General features: G+C 36.1%; 1 protein-coding gene across 6 annotated transcripts in view; it reads left to right on the top strand.

Moving 5' to 3' along the window:
- The window catches only part of RBBP8 (RB binding protein 8, endonuclease), an 83742-nt gene extending 61893 nt beyond the window's left edge, over positions 1-21849 (top strand). Inside the window, exons 15-19 of one of the 6 annotated variants that reach the window (XM_036874424.1) lie at positions 8091-8231; positions 12124-12193; positions 15986-16082; positions 18865-19006; positions 20313-21562. In XM_036874424.1, coding sequence (XP_036730319.1) covers positions 8091-8231; positions 12124-12193; positions 15986-16082; positions 18865-19006; positions 20313-20410 — 548 coding nt within the window. In that variant the 3' untranslated portion in view covers positions 20411-21562. Of the gene's footprint in view, positions 1-8090; positions 8232-12123; positions 12194-15985; positions 16083-18852; positions 19007-20312 lie in introns of all 6 variants that reach the window. The other 5 variants (XM_036874423.1, XM_036874426.1, XM_036874428.1 and 2 more) reach the window with 5 other exon arrangements.
- The last annotated feature ends 239 nt before the right edge of the window (positions 21850-22088 follow it).

The raw sequence follows: 22088 nt of genomic DNA on the forward strand, positions 1-22088 counted from the left end.
AGAGTATCAGGAGGACATCTACAAATCCCAGACAGGCATGTGCAAGTTCTGAGGAATGGTGGAATAACCCAATGTATCTGGGTGACCTTTGGAGACAGCTGCGACAGAGCTACAACAGGGCAGTGGCTGACACCCAACTCATGGCCCACCTTCTCCTGCCATGTGGCTGACAGGGTCCTGGTGCTCCAGCCAGCTTTCAGGCCTGAGCCTCTGAGGTGGAAGAGCTGAGTTCAGGACATTGGTTCACCAGAGACCTCCCGGCCCCACATAATATCAGTCGGCAAGAGCTCTCCCAGAGGTCTTTGTCTCAATGCTAAGACCCACCTCCACTCAACGACCAGCAAGCTCCAGTGCTGGACACCCCATGCCAAACAACTAGCAAGACAGGAACACAACCCCACCCATTAGCAGAGAGGCTGCCTAAAATCATGCTAAGTTCACAGACCCCAAAAAACACCACTAGACGCGGTCCTACCCACCAGAAAGACAAGATCCAGCCTCATCCACCAGAACACAGACACCAGTCCCCTCCACCAGGAAGCCTACACAACCCACTGAACCAACCTTACCCACTGGGGGCAGACACCAAAAACAATGGGAACTACAGCCCTGCAGCCTGCAAAAAGGAGACCCCAAACACAGTAAGTTAAGCAAAATGAGAAGACAGAGAAACACACAGCAGATGAAGGAGCAAGGTAAAAACCCACCCAACCAAACAAATGAAGAGGAAATAGGCAGTCTACCTGAAAAAGAATTCAGAATAATGATAGAAAAGATGATCCAAAATCCTGGAAATAGAATGGAGAAAATACAAGAAACGTGTAACAAGGACCTAGAAGAACTCAAGAGCAAACAAACAATGATGAACAACACAGTGATGAACAACACAGATAAAAATTCTCTAGAAGGAATCAATAGCAGAATAACTGAGGCAGAAGAACGGATAAGTGACCTGAAAGATAAAATAGTGGAAATAACTACCACAGAGCAGAATAAAGAAAAAAGAATGAAAAGAATTGAGGACAGCCTCAGAGACCTCTGGGACAACATTAAACACACCAACATTCGAATTATAGGGGTCCCAGAAGAAGAAGAGAAAAAGAAAGGGACTGAGAAAATATTTGAAGAGATTATAGTGGAAAACTCGCCTAATACGGGAAAGGAAATGTCAAGTCCAGGAAGCACAGAGAGTCCCATAGAGGATAAATCCAAGGAGAACATGGCAAGACACAATATATTAATCAAACAATCAAAAATTAAATACAAAGAAAAAATATTAAAAGCAGCAAGGGAAAAGCAACAAATAACATACAAGGGAATCCCCATAAGGTTAACAGCTGCTCTTTCAGCAGAAACTCTGCAAGCCAGAAGGGTGCTGCAGGACATATTTAAAGAGATGAAAGGAAAAAACCTACAACCAAGATTACTCTACCCAGCAAGGATATCATTCGGATTTGACAGAGAAAGTAAAGCCTTTACAGACAAGCAAAAGCTAAGAGAATTCAGCACCACCAAACCAGCTTTACAACAAATGCTAAAGGAACTTCTCTAGGCAGGAAACACAAAAGAAGGAAAAGACGTACAATAAGAAACCCAAAACAATTAAGAAAATGGTAATAGGAACATACATACTGATAACTACCTTAAATGTAAATGGATTAAATGCTCCAAGCAAAAGACATACACTGGCTGAATGGATACAAAAACAAGACTCGTATATATGCTGTCTACGAGAGACCCACTTCAGACCTAGGGACACATACAGACTGAAAGTGAGGGGATGGAAAAAGATATTCCATGCAAATGGAAATCAAAAGAAAGCTGGAGTAGCAATTCTCATATCAGACAAAATAGACTTTAAAGACTGTTACAAGAGACAAAGAAGGACACTACATAATGATCAAGGGATCAATCCAAGAAGAAGATATAACAATTGTAAATATTTATACACCCAACATAGGAGCACCTCAATACATAAGGCAAATGCTAACAGCCATAAAAGGGGAAATCAACAGTAACACAATAATAGTAGGGGACATTTAACACCCCACTTTCACCAATGGACAGATCATCCAATGGAAAATAAGGAAACACAAGCTTTAAATGACACATTAAACAAGATGGACTTAATTGATATTTCTAGGATATTCCATCCAAAACCAGCAGAATACACTTTTTTCTCAAGTGCTCACGCAGCATTCTCCAGGATAGATCATATCTTCAGTCACAAATGAAGCCTTGGTAAATTTAAGAAAATTGAAATCGTATCAAGTATCTTTTCTGACCACAACGCTATAAGACTAGATATCAGTTACTGGAAAAAAATGTAAAAAATACAAACACATGGAGGCTAAACAGTACACTACTAAATAACCAAGAGATCAGTGAAGAAATCAAAGACGAAATCAAAAAATTCCTAGAAACAAATGACAATGAAAACATGACGACCCAAAACCTATGGGACGCAGCAAAAGCAGTTCTAAGAGGTAACTTTATAGCAATACAATCCTACCTCAAGAAACAAGAAAAATCTCAAATAAACAAACTAACCTTACACCTAAAGCAATTAGAGAAATAAGAACAAAAAAACCCCAAAGTTAGCAGAAGGAAAGAAATCATAAAGATCAGAGCAGAAATAAAAGGAAATGAAGGAAATGACAGCAAAGATCAATAAAATTAAAGATGGTTCTCTGAGAAGATAAACAAAATTGATAAACCATTAGCCAGACTCATCAAGAAAAAAAAGGGAGAAGACTCTAAGCAATAGAATTAGAAATGAAAAAGGAGAAGTAACAACTGTCACAGCAGAAATACAAAGGATCATGAGAGATTACTACAAGCACCTATATGCCAATTAAGTGGACAACCTGGAAGAAGTGGACAAATTCTTAGAAAAGCACAACCTTCTGAGACTGAACCGGGAAGAAATAGAAAATATAAACAGACCAATCACAAGCACTGAAATTGAAACTGTGATTAAACATCTTCCAACAAACAAAAGCCCAGGACCAGATGGCTTCACAGGTGAATTCTATCAAACATTTAGAGAAGAGCTAACACCTATCCTTCTCAAACTCTTCCAAAATATAGCAGAGGGAGGAACACTCCCAAACTCATTCTACGAGGCCACCATCACCCTGATACCAAAACCAGACAAAGATGTCACAAAGAAAGAAAACTACAGGCCAATATCTCTGATGAACATAGATGTAAATATCCTCAACAAAATACTAGCAAACAGAATCCAACAGTACATTAAAAGGATCATACACCATGATCAAGTGGGGTTTATCCCAGGAATGCAAGGATTCTTCAATATATGGAAATCAATCAGTGTGATAAACCATATTAACAAATTGAAGGAGAAAAACCATATGATCATCTCAGTAGATGCAGGAAAAGCTTTCAATAAAATTCAACACCTGTTTATGATAAAAAACCCTGCAGAAAGTAGGCATAGAGGGAACTTACCTCAACATAATAAAGGCCATATATGACAAACCCACAGCCAACATCATTCTCAGTGGTGAAAAACTGAAACTATTTCCACTAAGATCAGGAACAAGACAAAGTTGTCCACTCTCACCACCATTATTCAACATAGTTTTGGAAGTTTTAGCCACAGCAATCAGAGAAGAAAAAGAAATAAAAGGAATCCAAATCAGAAAAGAAGTAAAACTGTCACTGTTTGCAGATGGCATGATGCTATACATAGAGAATCCTAAAGATGCTACCAGAAAACTACTAGAGCTAATCAATGAATTTGGTAAAGCAGCAGGATACAAAATTGATGCACAGAAATCTCTTGCATTCCTATACACTAACAATGAAAAATCTGAAAGAGAAATTAAGGAAACAGTCCCATTTACCATTGCAACAAAAAGAAGAGGAAACAAAAGGCCTGTATGCAGAAAACTGTAAGACACTGATGAAAGAAATTAAAGACGATACAGACAGATGGAGAGATATACCATGTTCTTGGATTGGAAGAATCAACATTGTGAAAATGACTATACTACCCAAAGCAATTTACAGATTCAGTGCAATCCCTGTCAAACTACCAATGACATTGTTCACAGAACTAGAACAAAAAATTTCACAGTTTGTATAGAAACAACAAAAGACCCCGAATAGCCAAAACAATCTTGAGAAAGAAAACCGGAGCTGGAGGAATCAGGCTTCCTGACTTCAGACTATACTACAAAGCTACAGTAATCAAGACGATATGGTACTGGCACAAAAACAGAAATGTAGATCAGTGGAACAGGATAGATAGCCCAGAGATAAACCCACTCACATATGATCACCTTATCTTTGATACAGGAGGCAAGAGTATATAATGGAGAAAAGACAGCCTCTTCAATAAGTGGTGCTGGGGAAACTGGACAGCTACATGTAAAAGAAAGAAATTAGAACACTCCCTAACACCATACACAAAAATAAACTCAAAATGGATTAAAGACCTAAATGTAAGGCCAGACACTATAAAACTCTTAGAGGAAAACATAGGCAGAACACTCTGTGACATAAATCACAGCAAGATCCTTTTTGACCCACTTCCTAGAGCAAGGGAAATAAAAACAAAAATAAACAAATGGGACCTAATGAAACTTAAAAGCTTTTGCACAGCAAAGGAAATCATAAACAAGATGAAAAGACAACCCTCAGAATCAGAGAAAATATTTGCAAACGAAGCAACTGACAAAGGATTAATCTCCAAAATATACAAGCAGCTCATGCAACGCAATATCAAAAAAACAAACAACCCAATCCAAAAATGGGTGGAAGACCTAAATAGACATTTCTCCCAAGAAGATATACAGATTGCCAACAAACACATGAAAGGATGCTCAACATCACTAATCATTAGAGAAATGCAAATCAAAACTACAGTGAGGTATCACCTCCCACCGGTCAGAATGGCCATCATCAAAAAATATACCAACAATAAATGCTGGAGAGGGTGTGGAGGAAAGGGGCCCTCTTACACTGTTGGTGGGAGTATAAATTGATACAGCCACTATGGAGAACAGTATGGAGGTTCCTTAAAAAACTAAAAATAGAACTACCGTATGACCCAGCAATCCCACTACCAGGCATATACCCTGAGAAAACCATAATTCAAAAAGAGTCATGTACCACAATGTTCATTGCAGCTCTATTTACAATAGCCAGGACATGGAAGCAACCTAAGTGTCCATCGACAGATGAACGGATAAAGAAGATGTGGCACATATATACAATGGAATATTACTCAGCCATAAAAAGAAACGAAATTGAGTTATTTGTAGTGAGGTGGATGGACCTTGAGTCTGTCATACAGAGTGAAGTAAGTCAGAAAGAGAAAAACAAATACCATATGCTAGCACATACATATGGAATCTTAAAAAAAATGATTCTGAAGAACAAAGGGGTAGGACAGGAATAAAGACACGTGCAGAGTGGACTTGAGGATACGGGGAGGGGGAGGTGTGGGCTGGGACGAGGTGAGAGAGTGGCATGGACATATATACACTACCAAATGTAGAATGGATGGTTGGTGGGAAGCAGCTGTATGGCACAGGGAGATCAGCTCCGTGCTTTGTGACCACCTAGAGGGGTGGGATAGGGAGGGTGGGAGGGAGATGCAAGAGGGAGGAGATATGGGGATATATGTATATGTTATAGCTGATTCACTTTGTTATACAGCAGAAGCTAATGCACCATTGTAGAGCAATTATACTCCAATAAAGATGTTGAAAAAAAAAAAAAAAGTAAACCTTAACAGTGATTTATTGTCTTTTTATAGTAAATGACGCTTAAATAACTTTCTTCTTAAGAAGATGACTTTGCTTTTAAGATTAGTTTTGGGGGCTTCCCTGGTGGCGCAGTGGTTGAGAATCTGCCTGCCAATGCAGGGGACACGGGTTCGAGCCCTGGTCTGGGAGGATCCCACCTGCCGCGAAGCAACTGGGCCCGTGAGCCACAACTACTGAGCCTGCGCGTCTGGAGCCTGTGCTCCGCAACAAGAGAAGCCACGACAGTGAGAGGCCCGCGCACCACCATGAAGAGTGGCCCCCGCTTGCTGCAACTAGAGAAAGCCCTCGCACAGAAACGAAGACCCAACACAGCCAAAAATAAATAAATAAACTTATTAAAAAAAAAAAAAAGATTAGTTTTTTCCTGGGACCAGTTCCTGATAATGTTTTCCTCAGTTTTGTAGAAAAGGGAAAAACTAAAGTATGACAACTTTGGCTTCAAATTTATCTAGTTAATCTAAGAAGATGATAGTTTCCCCAATATATTTGAAGCAAGTATCATATGGAGGTGAAACTAGAACTTAAACTAATGAGTTTAACTAGGACTTAAACTAAAATACCTAGATAATTTTGACTAAATAAGGTGTTGTGAGTACTATTGCTGAAAAATAAGTCACTCCAGTAATTTAGAGGATTAGAACAACAACCATTTTCTTATCTTTCATAGTTTCTGTGCCTCAGGAATTCAGGAAGGTCTGGGCTGGGTGGTTCTGTCTCCGGGTCTCATGCAGTTGTAGACAGATGGTGGCTGGAGCTGGAACAGCAGAGGGCTAGACAGATGGGAGATACTTGGCATCTCTCTCTCTCTCCTTATTCAGTCTCAGGGCTTCTCCACATAGTCTTCCCACATGGGTTAGTTTGAGTTTCCTCATTACTTGGACACTAGGTTCCCAGAGTGAGCATCCCCAAAGAGCAAGGCAGAAGTGCATGGTATTTTTATGATCTGGACTCAGAAGTTGCTCAGTAGGAGGAGTTCCAAGATCACATTATAAGAACAGCAAATGGAATAGGAGATATTGTTGAGCCCATACTTGGAAAAAAACAGTCTGCCCATTTTACCCATAAGGTAGATCTTTTTCATACTTAGAATTGGTTAAAGATGAAACATACCATTAAACTCCCAATTACTACTATTTCAAGTCAAAACTGATTTTTATATCTCTACTCTGTGTTAGACGTAGTAGATGCTATGATAGAAAGATCAATAAGGATATGGTCTCTGTCCTCAAGCACTTTACAATCAGAAGTCTGACCCGCAAAAAAATAAATCATTAACTTATTGTGATTTACTAACAGCATACACAGAATGCTTTGGGAATGCCTAGCATACTGCCTGGCACATAGAAGTTATTTTTACTTACAAATTTGACCCTCAAAATGAAAAATGAACAAATGTTTAATCATTCAATAATTATCAAGACACAGTTCTGTATTAGGAATTGGAGATAATAGTGAACAGAACAAAAGTACCTACCTCATGGAGCTTACATTGTAATAGGGGAGAAACAAACAAGTATGATATGCTAGATGATGGCAAGTGCTAGGGAAAGATAAAATGGGGTGAGGTGCCAGAGAGTCTGCAGGGGGGGGAGGTGCTAGTTACTTTATATAGAGTAATCTTGGTAGGCTTCAGTTTTATCATATCTGTTAGCCAACTGAATCTATTTCTATTTTTAGTAAACTGGTGTTTTTAAAAATATAATTATATAATGGAAGTGTAGTTAGTACTCTGAAGATGAAGTTAGCACTTTGCGTATCAAATATGGAATTGAATTCATTATTTCTCTAACACTGAACTTCCAAGTGTTAATGATAATGCAAAAAAATACTTTTTTGCTACCACATTAAAAAAATAAGCAGGTAAACAAAACTATAGAGAGATTTTGATGTCAGTTATTTATACATAGTTTATTTAAACTTCATATTTTTCACCATTTATTATGCTGTGTTTTCTGTTCCTCACCATTCCTTTCGGTAGTTCCTTTTGGTTTAGTATGAATTATATTGATACATGAGCTGATAGAGAGAAAAAGACTTTTTAACATTTATAATGGCAGTAACAAAAACTAGCATTCTCTTCACATGAATAAAGGACATTTGAAGGCATAACATAAAACCTTTATAAATGTGCAGTAACTACCCAGGCTTGGGGTTTACTGTGTTTATTATTTTTACTCCTTTACTACTCATACACATCTGAATTATTTTGTGGCAGTTCCTACAAGTTTCACATTGGTCTACATAGAAAGCAAAAAGCTTGCTTGTTGCCTAAGCCAATGCTCTTTCACATAGATGGAGAAAGAAAAATGAATGATAGCTTGGAAGATATGTTTGATCGGACTACACATGAAGAATATGAATCATGTTTGGTGGATAGCTTCCCCCAAGTAGCAGATGAAGAGGAGTCGTCAACTGCTACAAAAAAACCAAACTGTAAGGCAGTTTCCTTTCTAATTATGGTTTTTCCAGTACACTAAGTTTAGTAAATTAAGTCATCATGCTTATTAACAGAGGCTTAATGAGGTATCTTAACCAAGTTTCATGCTTCTTGAATAAATTTTTTTCGTTTTTTTTAAAGATAATTTCAGATTAATAGAAGCGTTACCAAAAATAGTTCAGAGGGTTCCTATGAACCTTTCACTCAGATTATAAAAGTTTTGAGAAAATTCTTTGTTAAGTGATACCATAATTAAGTGAATTATTGTAATTGAGTGAAAAGAGGAAGTTTTGCAGAAAATTCAGACCCGTTTCCTGCTTGAATACTTTACCTTCCCAGATAAAATACTATATCTGTCTTCTTCAGATCTGTTTTATTAGAAGCAGTAATTCATAATGTAGGATATCAATCAAAAGAAGAACAGTCTAAGTGAAACTCTTAAGTAGATAATCTGAATTGAAAATTAGTTAAAATTCTTGCTAAATATCTCATTTTCTTACTGTGAATAAAACGGTCAATTTTTAATTTAGTGCAAAGGTGGTTTTATAGTGGCTTAAATGAGCACAACTTCTGCTATGACAATAGTCAAAGCATTGAATATAAATCTATCTTGATTATGTTTTCCCTGTGCTTTTTAAAGTGACAGCCCACAGGATGAGACCTTAACCAAAGATACATAACAGCATGCTTTTGTTTGCTCAGTCCATGGCAAAACTTGATCAAGCAAATTTCGTGATAAAAATTCACAACTGTTCAATTCATTTTTCTCCCCAAGCCCTTTGCAAATTGGTTTCACTTCAAAAAAAAAGATATTCTTTTATAAGGTATAATTATTAATTTCTATCTTTTTTTTTTTAAGTTGCTTTTCACACTGAACATCCCAGAATTTCTTCTCACTTAGCTTTTGTGGCCATGCTGCACTGCTCTTCTGATCTCTGGCAACTTCTGTTTCCTAGAGTATCCCCAAGACTGTTTTCTTCCTCACACTCATTTTCTCTCATGCTTTTATTAAATTACCTCTGAAAATAAAACTCCAAATCTGCATCTCTAGTTTGATTTCTCCAATGAATCCCAGCCCTGCATTTCTTAGTAATCCTACTTTTGCGTCTCTTCAACAGCTTAAACTTAAGATATCTAAACCAAGTTCCATTTATTTCCTACCAAGTGACCTTTCAGACTTTTTTATTTTTCCCAGTCACTCAGGCATAGAATTTAGGACTTTCTGTCCATTTATTTCATTTTCTAGACCCCCATATCACAAAATTCTACCTAGTCTTCCCTCATAGGAAGGAGTAGATTTCGGGCAGGATATCAAAAGCTCAGTTCTGGACATGTTAGTACTTACTAGATATTCAAGGGGAGGTGTTTGTAGGCAGTTGACATGTGTCAAGTTTGGACAGGAAATCCAGAATTAAAAAAAATGACTTAGTGGGCAGGAGGTGAACAGCAAGTAGATGGAGCTGAAAGTCATGACACTGAGTGAGAACACCCAAGAACTGAATATAAATAGAAAAGAGGAGTATTTCAAGTTCTGTCCTCTAGGATATGGCAACTTTAAAAGGAAGAAACCAGCAAAGGAAACTGAGAAGGAGGTGCAGCCTATGAAGTAGGAAGAACACGAGAGTATGTCCTGTTCTGTAAGACAAGTGAAAAAGACGTTTCTGTATATTCATTACTCCCACCCTCGTCCTTTCTCTTCTGAACCTCAGACTTTATTCCACTTACATACTGGACATCTTATAAGCACCTTAAAATTAATATATTCCGATTAGAAATCTTTATTTTTCTACCCAAATTTGATCTTCCTCTGCCTTTCTGGGTTTCATTAAGCCTCAGTTACTATCCTCACATTTACTAAAGATGGAAATGTGGGAGTCATATTTGACTTTTTTCACCTGACCTTCATGCCCAGTCTAATACCCTGGCAGCAGTATCTCCAAAATATATTTCATAGCACTTCACTTCTCTCCATCTCTGTAGCCACTACCTGGTCTCAGCCACTCTGATCTCTACCTATTCTATTCCAGGCCTCCTAACTGGTCTTCTTATGTATCTCTTATCTCTAGCCCAGTCTCTACAGAGAATTAAAAGTGATTTAGTTTAAATTTAAGTTGGATTGTATTCTTGCTTAAAAATCCTTCAATGAAAAGAAGATATTTGAATGGCCAATAAGCACATGAAAAGACGATCAACATTCTTGGACAGTCAGGGATGGCGATAACAGTTCACACCCCCAGAATGGTTAAAAAGATTGCTAACATCTAGCATTAGCAAGTGTGAAGAGCAGCTGGAACTCTCATGCATTGTTGGTGGAGTAGAAAATTGACTATACTTTGGAAAACAGTTCAGCAGGGGTTTTTTAACAGCTTTATTGAAGTTGTCAGTTTTTTGTAAAAGCTAAGCATATACCTGTGTTGTGACCCAGCAATTCCACTCCTAGATATATACCCAAGAAAAATGAAAACATGTTCACGGAAAGATGTGTTCAAGAATGTTCATAGCAGTGCTATTTGTAATAGGTCAAAACTGGAAACAACCCAAATGTCCATCAGCAGGTGAATAAATTGTGGTATACTCATGATGGAACACTACTTCACAACAAAAAGGAGGGAACTACTAGACTCATCAACATGGATCAGTCTCTAAAACCTGTTGAGCTAGACAAATGCACAAGATGAAAAAGAATACATACTATATAATCTCATTGATATGAAGCTCTAAAACAGACATAACTAAGCTATGGTGATAGAAATTAAATCAGTGATTGTTGGGGAGGGGAGAGACATAAGAGAACATTCTTGTGCAGGAGAAACAGTGGAATAGGAAACTTTCATGGGAATGTTCTCTGTCTCGATTTGGGTATTAGCAGTTACACTGGAATATACATCTGTCAAAATTCATCATAGTACACTTAAAATCCGTGTATGTAAATTATGCCTCAGTAAAGTAGATAATATTTAAAAGTCTTCAGTGGCTTCCCACTGCACTTGCAATAAAATTCAAACTCCTTCTCTTGGCCTCCATGTCCCATCATGATCTGGTACCTGCCCACTCCCCCCACCCCAGCCTCATCTTCCCCAACACTTCCGTTTTTTGCTAAATCTCAACCACACTATCCTCCTCTTACTTCTTATAATGTGCCAAACTTTTTGCCATCAAGGACCTTTACCTAGAACATTCCCCATTCGTACCTCTTCTCACGGCTGACTTCTCTGTATTCATCAGTTATTACCTTACATGTTCAGGTAGCCTTAGCTGTCTGCTTGCTTAATGTCTGTTTCCCTCACTGCAATGTAAACTCCGTGAGGACAGGAGACCTGGTCTCTCCTGTTCTGCATTTTATGTCCAGAACTTAGCACAATGCTCAGTAAATTTTGATTATTTGAACAGATGATAGCAGTTAGCTATTTGAGTCTAGACAACTTGGGATTCACGTCCATGGGCTCTAGTTCTTATTTTGTCACCAATATTCTGATAAAATTTTAAAATATTTTTATTTCCTAGTTATCAGCTACCTTAAAGACACATTATAAAAATCAACGGGACTAATAAGTGAACAGATTAAAAGCCATCTTGTTATTGTTGTTTGGTGCCAGATGATAATGGACATCTGAGTAGTTCTTTTAAAGTCTAAAATACTTTTTATAGTTACGATTTTTATCTCTTTAGTAATTCTTAGGTGAGATAATCAGCACTCTCCTTATTATGCAGATGAAAAAGAAAGGAAGGAATTAGTTATAGAAAATTTAAACTAATTGCCCAGGGACCAGAGTATGAAACCCAATAAAAATAGAAGTTTTGGTATATGTCCTTTTTTTCCCCCAAAAAAGCTAATTATTTCTAAGTAAGTTCTACATTCAGTTTGTGGTATGGTTGTTTTGTTTACAGCTCCTGGTGATAAAAAAGATAAAGTCAAACAGAAAGCATTTGTGGAGCCATATTTTAAAGATGATGAAAGGTAAGTTGGCCTTGGTTAATACCAGCAATGTGATTGGAAGTACCACAGAGCTATCTTTGTTTGAGGATCTCTGACCTATTAATATTGCTACTTTGGTTAAAATAGAGTCTGTATCATTTACTTTATGACCATAACAAAAATGGAACTCAAGTATAAAAATGGCAAATTTTTAAAATAAGGAAATTTTTTTTACCACCACTACCCTGTTTTGGACAGTGATGACAGTTATTTTCTCTGCTTCATTATAACATATTTTATTCTTATCCTATTTTATTGTGAACTTTATTTGAACTTCAGCAATTTATTGAATACTGTAACTTGTATATAGTATAGCCTTTGGGTGGCAGGCCTTAGGCTGTGCTTCAGAATTATCTTACGAGAATTTTTAAATTTAAAAAAAAAATTTAAGCATCTTGATTTGAAACCATAATGCTCCTTTCTGCCTTTTATGCAAATATGCAAATTCTCTAACTTTCAGTCATGTACTATTCATTCTAGAAGTGAATTAAGGCATAGCAGTTTATTCAAAAAAACTTTTTATGCTTTTTTTTCTTTAAGTTATGATGTTGGCAAATTCAGTCACTCAATAAGTAAAGTTATTGGTTATACTTTGATCAAGAATTTAGAAATCTGACAGGCCAAGATAAATTTCTACTGTTGCCTGTAAGACTCTAATAGATAAGAGCTGTCATTTTGTTGCTAAATGATTAATTCTTTCCCTTTATTCACCAGTTTTCCAAAGAAATAGTACCCTAGCATCTCAAATGTGACTAGAGAGAGTCTTGTTTAAGTATCATTATGAACTAATGGATTTAAATATGTTTGATGCATTTCAATCCATTGCATTTATCACCCTTATGATACTCAGATTGTCCCATCTTTGCCCAGCAGAAGCCTCTTTGAATGGACACTACTCTAGCTGTCTTTCATAGCTTCCTTGCTCTGGTATGAGAGGATGTTCTAGGCTCCTGCCATAGGCTGGAATCTGCCATTTCTGCAGGAGCCCTAGTTTAACAGTATTTAGGCCGCAGTCTGACTGCTGGGGTTGCTCATTGATCCAGTTAGCCATTGTTTCTGGACCTTTTAGCTGGACAGAGTTAGAAGTAAAGTTTTTGTTTCATTTTGTTTTTTTAAGATAAACTACATATGTTCATACTGATAGCTTCAATTCAAGTTCAGGACTACAGGATTTCTCTGTAACCTCGTCTGTTACATCTGTATCTAGTTCCCCGCTTACTGAAAATCCCACTTCTCAGTGCCACTAACATCATTCTTCATTTAACTTGATTCCACAGAACACTCTCAGAATAATTCAAACTATTATGAATAACATGATTTATGAAAATGGTTTAAGACTTTTTTGAGTCTTCTTGTCCTTATGATATATCCCATCAGAAAGGTACAGTCAAATCACTGTGTTTTCAGGTCACTTAGGATAATTATTTTCTCTGTAGTTGTGCTACCAACCCAGTATCCATGTTTGTGTAATTTTGCTTTTGATTTTTTAGAAATTGTTTTTTCTTTTTATCTTTAATTCTTTCTTTAAAATTAAGGAAATTATGTATATGATACCAGAGGCTGCAAAACAGGGTATATTCCGAAGTCTGTCTTCTATAGTGAAGTCCCCTTCATTTTGATAGCTTCCTATTCCTACACACATAACCATTTGTTAAAAATTTATGGTTTTCCAGACATTTTAAGAAGTAAAAGCAAATTTCTATATATCTTGAAATTGATGTAGATATAGATAATTGTACTCTCTTCTCTATACAAATGGTAGAATGCTATATATGCTTTTCTCTACTTTGCTTTTTTCATTTAACTATATGTCCTGGAAATCACTCATAGTAGTATATAGTGATATTCCTCATTTCTTTTTCTAATTTCATGGTATTTTGTTGTTTGTACATAGTTTATTCCCTAGCAATGAGCATTTGGGTTGTTTACAGTTATGCTAGCATGCATAATGCTACAGTGAATAGCCTTGTGCATTCTCTTTTCAAATTTTTGCCTGTGCATCTTTGGAATAGATCCCTAGAGGTAAGATTGCACAGTAAGAACTGTCATTTCAGATGTTTCTAGTATAGGTTCACTAACTTTTTTTTTTTTTTTTTTCTATTTTTGGCTGTGTCAGATCTTCATTGTGGCGCACGGGCTCCAGAGCGCTTGGGCTCTGTAGTCTGCGGCACGCAGACTCTCTAGATGAGACGTGCGGGCTTATTAGTTTTGGCACGCAGGCTTAGTTGCCTCGCAGTATGTGGGATCTTAGTTCCCCGACCAAGGATCGAATCTGCGTCCCCCGCATTGGAAGGTGGATTCTTAACCATTGGACCACCAGGGAAGTCCCATAGGTTCACTAACTTTTAAAAAAATACATGAGTAGTTTTATTTATTCTGAAACCATTAGATAGCTGGAGATGCAGGACGTGGGTAAAGATGTAAGGATGGTATAAGTCTCAGAGTTAGTATGGTCCCTTTCCCCACTGAGAGTACTAGCAAACCCTGGGAAGATGGGTTGTGTTATTTCAGGGACAAGAAGCTTAGTAACCTTTTAGGTGATGCTTGATGTCTACTGCAACTGCCAGTCTACTAGTGGATTCCCTGCTGCGTTATAGTACACTACAGAAGCAGGATAGATTAGATTCAGAGGAAAGGATATGGCTAAATTATATTCTATATAAACCTAAGATTCCATAAACTATTTGAAAGAAAGTATAGTCATGGCGATATTTTTTTATCTGTTGTTTCTTGGTCTTTTTTAATTTACCGGTTGCTCCAGAGAGTTGTTGGATTTAAGCACAAAAAGGACCTATATAACCTGATATGTTTTGAAATAGAGCATTTAAAGCTTTTTTTTTAAGAACAGTACTTGCCAACTATCAAAATACCTCAAAGGAGTAGATGTGTTACCAACAGGTCATTTTAAAAGTCAGTTTTTGTGAGTCAGACTGTTTAAGTTCACTGGTGATGTTTCTATTATAAACAAACATATATGGTGTTACATAAGTCTTCATTTACTTGTAAATTTGGTGTTTTCTATATTGGGCTTAAGTAGGATGCAAGTATATTATAAAGAAATGTTCCATGCTTCCTGATTGCTTTTTCTTACTAAAGAACTGTATACCTCATCTATCCATACCTCAGTGGCTTTGACCCCTCCTAGGTTTCCGGTGGTTCACAATAGAATCTTTGTCTTTAAGGACAAGCACAAATGATAATTGTGCCTAATATTTTGAAGAATTTAAGGTAGACGGAAGCGACAAAAGAAATTGTTGGAGAAAATAGTAAATGACATGCAAACAAATGAATTTGTTCCTTAGGGAGGAGTAGGTTAGCCCTGATTTATGGGTTTTTAGTACTAGAAACCTAGTTAACAGGCAGTATTCTCTCAGTTATGTTATAGAATAGCAATTCCTGAGTTTAATAATACAGCATTCCTTTATAATTAGGTTATTTTATATTTTACCTCCCAACCTAATAATTATTTTCAGCCAGCCAGAGGCAAAAATAGGAAGTAATAGTTATCTTTTTCAGTTAGAGAAAAATATCTATAAAAATACCTGATATGTAAAATACTATGTAAAATACTATGTAATATGTAAAATACTTAATATTTTAGTGGAGAGTGAATGAAGAAATGCTTGTTTCTTTTCACATTCTGGGGAAGCATTTCAAATAAAATGAATGAATGTTTTGGGATTATTTCTCCTCTGGATGCTCACCTTTGCTAATTTAAAACCTAAACCAAAGGTCTCTATAGTAACAGATAAATTTAATTCATTTTCCCCCCAGAGAGACTAGCTTACAAAATTTTCCTCATATTGAGGTAGTCCGGAAAAAAGAAGAAAGAAGAAAATTGCTTGGACACACATGTAAGGAATGTGAAATTGTAAGTACTAATGTTGTAAATACTGTCATTTGGGTTTTTGTAAAGATGGCTTTATATGCATGATTTTAAAATCACATATACAAACCGTATTTGTATCTAGAAACAAGTTTGAGCCAGGAATAACAGAATGAATACATAGAGTATACATACTGGCTGCGACCTGAGAGATATAGATGAAAACGAAAGCCCTCAATTTCTCTTAGATTCTCTAAGTGAATCTAGAGCCTAAGCAGTAGTTCTTATTTCCAGCTTAAGACATTTGTGCCATTTGTCTTTTCTATGTTTATTTGTATATCTTTTAATTTTTTTACCTTGTGTTATGTTACAGCAGAGGCTCTAATACATATACTATTTGGGCGAAATTTTGACATTTTAGTTGGAAACTTGGCTATTTTATTTTTTACTTAAACACCAGCACTCTGAGGAAATGAGATGTACTCATAATTGTTTTTTCTAAATAACTAGTACAACCATAAGCTCTTTTTTTTTTCCCCCCCAAACATTTTCCTTTCTAAACAAAATGTGATGAATAGGCTCTACTTCATCCTTAAAACACAATTGTATTTTCCTTTTATACATCGGGTGTCTTGGACTAGATAGTATATCTTGAAGTAGATTGTACTAATTGTCCTCTTAATAAATAGTGCTAGGCAGGTTCTGTGTCTTTTTGAAACTTACTGTTTTTATTTCTTCCCTTGCTATCCTTTAGCTGTTGGATACCTGCTTCCAGCAATATACTTCCCCTTTTAAGTTTTCTTTTTAAAAACTATGGCTAGAGAATTTGATAACCAAGCACATTAAAGTTATGTATGAATAGGTTACAGTGCCGTAAGCATTTGGTGAGAAAAATGCTGTCATATACTAACAGCGGGAGTGTAAATTGAGATCACTATTTTGGAAAGCAGTTTGGTGATACAAGCAAAACCTCCTCCTGTATCATGAGTTTTCATAACACGAATGTATCATGATTTCTTAAGGAATATGGTCTATACTAAGTAAACCTCCAGTTTTTAGTTCTAAGTGGAACTATTACTACCAGTGAGAATAAAGCTCTTTTGCTGGAAACACTGTTAATTTGCTTTCCTTCTCTCAGGAATCATTTTTTGTGCTGTTATCCAGTCTCTGAAAACACTGTTTCATGCATTTTATTCCATTTTTTCAGTTTTTAAGGTAGAGGGTAATTCTGTTCCCTGTTACTCCCTCATGACCAGGAGTGAAAGTGCCAGTCCCATGTATTTAAATATTGTCTGTATGCTTACAATTACAGTTCCTAAATTTTTCCCTTTGCCTATTCCACATGTGGAATATGCAACATACATGTGGCTAATAGTCACCTCAAATTTCACGTGTCCTAAAGCAAACACATAGTTTCTATCTCCAATTCTCAAACCTTACCTCTGAGCCTTTTATATGTCCATTCTTCTCTAGTTTAAACCAGAGATCTTGTAGTTACCTACTTTTTTCTTTCATATCTCAGTAATGGATCTATCAGCAAATCCTATTGATTGTACTTTCAACACAGCAATGAATGGTCTTTTTTCCAAATGATCTTTTTAGAATAAAAGTTAAATCATGTCACTCTTCTGCCCAAAATCCTTAGTTGTCTTCCTGTCTAAGAAATGGTATCAAAGCCCTTATCAAGGACAGCAGACTCCCACCCCACCTCCTCTCTGACTTTATCTTCTAACACTCTTCCGCTTGCTCACTGCGTTAAACAGCTACACTAGCCTACTGTTGTTTTCAAATATGTTGTAATTTGGTGGCAATGTTTCTCTAACACTGACTGATAACCATGATTCTCTAAGGGCAGTTCCCAGGCTAAGGTAACAAAGGCTTATATTCATGGCAATGAGAATGAAGAAAAAGATACCCTCCCCCAAAAAAGTTTCAGAGATACTCTAAAACCTTTAATTAATTAATCTATATAAAAGAAAAATATATTAGAAACCCTTTACTTCAAAAAATTTCTAGTCCTAAGTCTGCCACTTTTAATAGGTGATATCTTTGGTGAATTATCACTTTGATTTTCAGTTCCTCAAGTGTAAAATGGAATTAGCTGGATTATGTGATCCTATCATTTGTGTTCTATTAAACTTTACACTACTGCTTTATTTTCTTTAGATCTAGAGCTTGAAGACCGGTATAGTTTTCACATAAAAGTTTTATCTTTCTTTGCATGAAGTTCAGGTTCCTTATGATCACACTTGCAAAAAGTAATATGCCTTTGATCCTAATTGAAAGATCTAGTTTAAAGGGGGAAGTCGTGAAGCCTACAACATTCAAAGCTAAATTTTTATTTTAAAAAATTGTAGTGAAAGGAAAATTACTTCAAAACACACGTTATATTCAAATAACAATTGAGAAATGTGCTATTCAGAGAGTGCAGGCCTTGGCCTTCTTGTTACTGGTCTGAGAAAGATGAAGAGTTTGCAGCACCAGTATATAAATCAGCTGTACCACTAAGCACGCTGTAAAGTTCAGCTGGCATGTTTTTTTTACTTGTAAGACTTTACTGAAGCAGGAAGCAGTATGTTTTTTTACATTGTGATACAGGCTCCTTTTCTTTATGGAGCAAACATTTCACAGACCAGCACTAATTATTATTAGTAATTTATATAGTAATTTACTTAGAGATAGTATTACTTACTAATATTATCATCAGTGAGAATTCCGTTTCCTTAGCATGCTGAATAATAGTCTTCTTAGCTTCTAGTTTATAACCAGTAAGCATAACACTCCATTTATTATTCCTAAGTGGAAAACTCACCAGTTTTATTATCAGTATTATGCAGATTTTCCAGCAGAAGAAAGAGAAAAGAAGTTGGCTTCCTGCTCAAGACACCGATTTCGCTACATTCCACCCAACACACCAGAGAATTTCTGGGAAGTTGGTTTTCCTTCCACTCAGACTTGTATGGAAAGAGGTGAGAATACAGATTGTAACATTTTGGAACTTCTTTTTTTTAAATACTGTGTATACCCGAGTCTAAACACTAAACTTTTTCTCCACGGTTCTCTACCTTCTGCTGTAAGTTGGGTGCCAGTTTTGTGACATAAATACAATTTTGTAAAGATAAAGGCTTAACTTTCAACTCTTCAAATAACTTCACTGGAATCATAGATTGTTTATAAGCACTTTAATGGGATTGTGTATGCATTATTCTCCTCTTTCATTCAGATTTCAGAAAGTAATTTGTTTTATCCAGTCATCAAAATGACTTTTCATAACTTTACAAAAGTTGGCAGCAAAGTTATATTGTTGAAAAGCATCTTTTTTTTTTTTTTAAAGAGACTACTCTGAATTTTAGATGTTAAAACCTCACTATCCAGGATGCTAATTATTTATAAAACATATTTGAGTAAAAAGGACTTTTGTTTGTTTGGGAGTCTGTTGACATGCAACTAGCCCCTTCAAATACAGCACTTACATTTAATGTAATTTGAGAACATATGCAGCTTTAAAGCTCCAGATATTTAGTGGTAAGTTTTTCCAAAAGATGCAGAGTCTCTTACAGCTATTACCATACTTCCACTTTCCCCATTAACAAGTCCTCTTTGACATGATGTCTCTGCTTGGTCATCAAATAGAATTAGACAGTCTGGATAGAGCCTGTGCTTGTACCCCTAATATGGCCTAGGGGTATGGCAGAGCAGAATCCTCCCCTGAAAACTACGTGAATGGAGACACCTTAGGAGAATCGAATAGTCTGAAGAATATAGGAACATGTCATCTCATCAAATAGCTACTGAAAAAAGTTTTTGATAAGCACCTGGAATTTATCATAATAGTAAAAAGTTCATGTTTACCATTTGTCCCCATTTGCAACCAATGGGAGGCAGAATAGGAAAGTGCTTAAGTGCTCTGGTTTTGGAGTTAGATCTTGGGCAGGGCGCCAGCTTTCCTACTTCCTAGCTTTGGGAACTTGAGCGAGATATCAAACTTCCCTGCGTCTCCATTAGCTCAGCTGTGAAATAGGCATAGTGGAAGCTGCTGCAGAGGAGTGTGGGAGTTATCCTAGATAATGTATACAGCACATTTCATAAATGTTTGCTATTGTTTTTAGTATAAATGAGAAAATTGATGCTAAGTAGTGAAATCATTAATCAACACAACCAGCTAATAGAAAAATCATGTGAACTTAAAAGGCATTAAATGAGACACATGTTTACTGGATATATGCTGAAATATGTTGCAGATATTGTCTTTTAAATTTGTGATTTATTTTTAAGGTTACATTAAAGAAGATCTTGATCCTTGTCCTCGTCCAAAAAGACGGCAGCCTTACAATGCAATATTTTCTCCAAAAGGCAAAGAGCAGAAGATATAAATGTTGAAGCAAAAACAGGAGAGATGACAATATTCTTTTTATTTATAGTTAAAGTTGGTATTAAACACTGATTTTTTTGATCTTCTGAAAACTGATTTATAAATCATTTTTCTATTGAAAATGTTTTGAAATGGCATCTACCCATCACACAGACGACTATTTAAAAATGGATAAGTTTATGTCGTATTTTCTTGCTTTTGCACCTTTAAAATAATAAGGTGCTTTTATTTTGCACTCTAAGTTAAAAGTTGTTTATTACTTTATTTGGTAATACCTAATTACAATTTTGAAAATATGATAGTTGTAGTCTGATTTGTTGCCTTTCAGATATTTTACTCCATCTTCCCTTGGTATTCACATTCAGCAGTGACTTCATGTTAACATAGATTTTTATTCTGTTAACCAAGTTGCTCTTATGTAGGTCATTCCAATGTCTGGCATTCACGTCTTTTAAAAGGCTAAATTTTAATAATCCTTTTAACTTTCCAGCTTCTTTCTTTCATTGACTTGAAATGAAGTACTACTCGGTAGTGAATTCCTTTCAAGATGACTACAAATATCAACTTTCATTCCTTTGCCACGTACTATAAATTAACATCCTCTGATCATACTATTCCAGCTCTTCACATGTTTTCTTTTCATCATACTTGTTATTCCTAGTGCAGTTTTCAAACTGAATTTGAGTTCTTCTCCACCCACATGTTCAAATTCAGTTAGTTGTATTTCTCTGGATTGACTAATGTTATGAACTTCCAATTTGTGAACAAAATAGATTTCTGTATTTAGCAACTTTTTACTCCTCCAGAACCTAGTGTCTGAGTCATCAAGATGACTGACCGCATCTGTGTCACCTTTTCTAGTGGCATTTTATCAGTGTCTTGTGTATTCCTTTAATCCAGATCTTGACAGTATTACATAAGCAGGAGTACATGACACACTGAATGCAATGCCTCACGAAAATCTAAATTACCTTATAGATATAACCTTTACTTCTCAGAGTTTTTAAAAATCTGTTTAGTCTCGTCTTCCTCATTGATCAAGGTTTTCATGAATAAATGACATCAGTTTTATGTTTTCACAGAGGGGACTGGAAAATAAATCACTTATATTTAGTATCTACTTTTATGTTAGACCCTCTTTGTACATTGTTTGGCTCTGAATGTGATTCTTAATTTTTTTTTTTTAATGGACCTATCATAGCTTCTATTCAGCACTTTTCTTCCCTTCCCAAATTGTTTATCCTATGTTTGATTTTTTGTTCTCTGCTGGCAGTCAACTAATCTCCCCCAAATAATAGCCATTCATTGGTCACTTAGTATATTCCAGAAACCGTGTTACACTCTTCACATAGATTTTTCTCTTTTAATCTTCAAATAATCTTGTGAATTTGTGTATCAGCTTAACACTAAGCTGCAAAAAAATAGATCCAAAAAAGATTAAACAACAAATGACTAGTTTTCTTTTTCTCACATTAGAATGTCTGGAGATGGGCAGTCCAAAGCTGGTCCATGCCCTCGTAAACCCAGATTTCTTCTAGCTTTCTGCTCTTTCATATTTTGTATGTGGCCTTCATCCTTGTGACTATTAAATAGTTATGCCACCTCTGGAATCATGTCCATGTTCCAGGCAGGTAGAAGGGAAAAGAAAAAGGCACATGTCATTTGTTTTTGTCCTTCTT

This window comes from Balaenoptera musculus, chromosome 14 (assembly GCF_009873245.2).
Source record: "Balaenoptera musculus isolate JJ_BM4_2016_0621 chromosome 14, mBalMus1.pri.v3, whole genome shotgun sequence".
Lineage (NCBI taxonomy): Eukaryota > Metazoa > Chordata > Mammalia > Artiodactyla > Balaenopteridae > Balaenoptera > Balaenoptera musculus.